The sequence below is a fragment of the Ipomoea nil genome, unplaced genomic scaffold (assembly GCF_001879475.1).
Source record: "Ipomoea nil cultivar Tokyo-kokei standard unplaced genomic scaffold, Asagao_1.1 scaffold2387, whole genome shotgun sequence".
NCBI lineage: Eukaryota > Viridiplantae > Streptophyta > Magnoliopsida > Solanales > Convolvulaceae > Ipomoea > Ipomoea nil.
Genome location: NW_017618815.1, coordinates 327503 through 330733, shown reverse-complemented (window position 1 = coordinate 330733; position 3231 = coordinate 327503). Strand labels below are relative to the sequence as shown.

The 3231-nt window shown below is 43.7% G+C and overlaps 1 protein-coding gene across 1 annotated transcript; it reads left to right on the top strand.

The window, feature by feature from the left end:
* Nucleotides 1–2145: 2145 nt before the first annotated feature.
* Nucleotides 2146–3006, top strand: LOC109152123. Its single transcript, XM_019299698.1, has one exon. The coding sequence runs from the start codon at nt 2146–2148 to the stop codon at nt 3004–3006; it is 861 nt and encodes a 286-aa protein (XP_019155243.1).
* The last annotated feature ends 225 nt before the right edge of the window (nt 3007–3231 follow it).

Below are 3231 nucleotides of genomic sequence, written 5' to 3'. Positions count from 1 at the left end.
AGCTGCGAAGGTAGAAGACGAAGAAAACCACCGCCAAGCGATGGAAAAGCGATCGAAAACCCTAACGAAAAGGGAGGAAAAGAGAGAAAACCCTAATGTGAGGGAGAGAACTTTTTAAAAATAATTTCATGCTTCTTTAACTTGAGTCTTTTATCTTCCTTAATTTTTTTATTTTTTATTTTTATCTCATCTTATTATCTTTTTTTTTTCCATTTGCTGGTTTTACTATTTGTTCATTATTTCAACTTACTATTTATAGCTTTTTTAAGAGTCAAACCATTTTCTATTGCTAGTGCCTAATCCATTTTGTTGTCACATGATTTGTGCCATAGCTTTCAATCTCTACTGGAATACAGTTTACGTATTTACTAATCACTCTACACATGTCATATACTATACATAATTCCGTGTTTAGTTGGAGTTTAATTGATTCATATATTCATACTTTTTGTTGCATGATCTCTGGAGAATGGTTCGCTAGTAATTGTGGGGAAAAGCACACGTGGAGGGCACAAGAGGGGTCATTTCTTACATAGTTACATATCATCAACAACACCATGTTAGTCATTCTAAGTATGAATTAGTGGTATAGCATTTGTCAGGTTCATAGAGAGGCTAGACAAACTACTATATATACGAACTAGATGGCTACAAATTTAAGTGTCGTGTAAACTGTTGGAAAAAATAGCATAAAATGCCATTTTAAGTGGCTATTTTGTGGTACAATTATTAGTGGGGTTCACTTTCGATTTGGGTCGATTCAAAGTGGGTTCGGGTTCTTCTTAGTGAGACGAAGAGATTGATATATTGTACGCTCAAAACGAATAATGGGTGAATGAGATATTGTTTCTCAAAGTAAACCCATTTGAGTTGGAAAAATGTAGGGAAAAGGCTTTAAAGTAGCCTTTGTCCCACATTGGTTTGGGAAGTGGGTTTGCACCACTATTTATACAAGAATCTTTTTAAAGTTTATTGAATTGTATGGTATAGAGATTAAGCTTGACTTATGTATGCTAATGATGACTTAGGATGAAAGTTGAATTAATTTTAGTTTTAAATGCTATCCATTCCTTCCTTCTTAGTCTCCTGTATTCAAGTGCTCAAACATTGAACCTTATTACGTTTTATCCTGGGAAACCTAGGCTACAACGCTCCATTCCCAGTTTTTCCCAGAAAATAATAATTCTTTTTGTAGGATTAATATTGGTTTTCTCAACCATTATTTGAAACAATCTTAAAACCTTATCTACCCTTTTTGTGTTTTCTCTAATTTTCTTGAAGAAATGGAGAACCCCGTACTGCCAAATCATGGAGAGGAAAATGTTGTTGAGAACAACAATAGTGGGAATGGCAACAATGTTGCACATTTCCAGACACCACCCGTGAGCGTAGGTTCACAAGACGGTGGGAGCACGGAGGGGTACATCCCCACGTCTCGGGTACCTTCAGTACCAAGTGGTTCGGCTGAAAAGCCGGAGAAGTTCACTGGCACGAACTTTAAGAGGTAGCAGCAAAATATGCTATTCTACCTGGCAACTCTCGGCTTGGCACGATTCCTTACCGAGAGGGTTCCTAAGTTGAAGGAACAAGATGCACAATCCGTGATGGCAGTTGGCTTTTGGAAGGATTTGAACTTCATTTGTCGTAACTGCATCTTGAACGGATTGTGTGATACACTATATGATGTGTGTCGCAAGATTGGCACAGCGAAAGCATTGTGGAAAGCCTTGGATCATAAGTATAAAAGCGAGGATGCTGACCCAAAGAAATTTGTGGTTGGTCGATTCCTTAACTTTAAAATTGTTGATTCCAAGACTGTGCTAAGTCAGGTAGAAGATTTGTAATTAATCTTTGACGAAAGTGACGAGGGCATGGTGGTGAGTAAAGCCTTCTAAGTGGCATCTATGATCCACTTGTTGCTTCCAGGGTGGAAGTGTTAGACTAGGGTTTATTATTATTATTATTATATTGTTATTATCTGATGTATATTAGATTAGTCCTAGTCTATAGCCTATTAGTTAGTTCTCTCTTCTAAGAGTATTATTATTGTAATCTGATTCTGTTATTCAATTGATTATAAGTTTCCATATTCATCTGGTATCAGTTAGCCAGGCATATTTCTCCCAATTTTTTTCCCCGTCGACAATGTCGAGTAGTTCTGAGCGTACCGTGATCACCATCTCCTCCCCCAATAATTCATCCAACAACCTAACGAGTGCACATCACTTCGTGTCGCTCAAGCTCACGCATAGGAACTATTTGTACTGGCGAACCCAGGTGATCCCGTTTCTCCGGGGTCAAGGATTATTAAGCTTTGTAGACGGTACGCGGTCACAACCGTCACCGTTCCTGGAGGTTCCCGCTGGCGACAACTCCAGCGACGCTATCTCCACCACGGAGAATTCGGCCAACGTTGCCTGGGTGCAACAAGATGCATCCATTCTCTTGCTTTTGATCTCCTCCCTGTCTAAGGAGGTGATGTATCTAGCGCTTGGACAAACCACCGCTCGTGGTGTCTGGACGGCAGCAGAGACGGCCTTGGGATCATCCACGCAGGTTCGTTGTCTCAATCTGCTTGGGCAGATCCAATCCCTTCGCCAAGGTGACAGCTCCACCTCCAAATATCTATGCAGGGCGCAGTATCTCGTTCAAGATCTCGCACTTGCCGGGAGGACTCTGACGCCGTCGGAGCAGAACCTGTATGTATTCTGGGGATTAAGGCCGGAGTTCCGATCAATGGCTTCTGCTCTGGTGATCAATGGCACACCAGTGTCCATTCCGCAATTGGCCGATTATCTCCAGGCCCAAAAATTCATCCACGAGGATGATTTTCCGACACACACACCGGCAGCAGCGGCCGGATCTCCCTCAACGCTGTACGCAGGTCGAGGTCGTCGTCAGCATGGAGATGGCGGCCGGCAGTCACGTGGTGGCGGAGGACGTGGCAACCAGCGTGGCGGCAGGAGGCCGTGGCCGGACCGGCGGGGTGCGCTGCCAGATATGTAGCAAGCAGGGGCACTCCGCTGCTTTTTGTTACCGGCAATACTCCGAACCACCGCCGTCGGCCCACGTAGCTGTCGCAGGTGGCGGATCAGCACCGGCGTCCTCGCCCACGGTTACAACCTGGCTGCCGGACACGGGGGCTTCAATGCATGCTACCCCATATTCCAGTATGCTCACGCAATCCGAGGAGTATCACGGTGACGACGTTCTGCGAGTGGGCGATGGCAC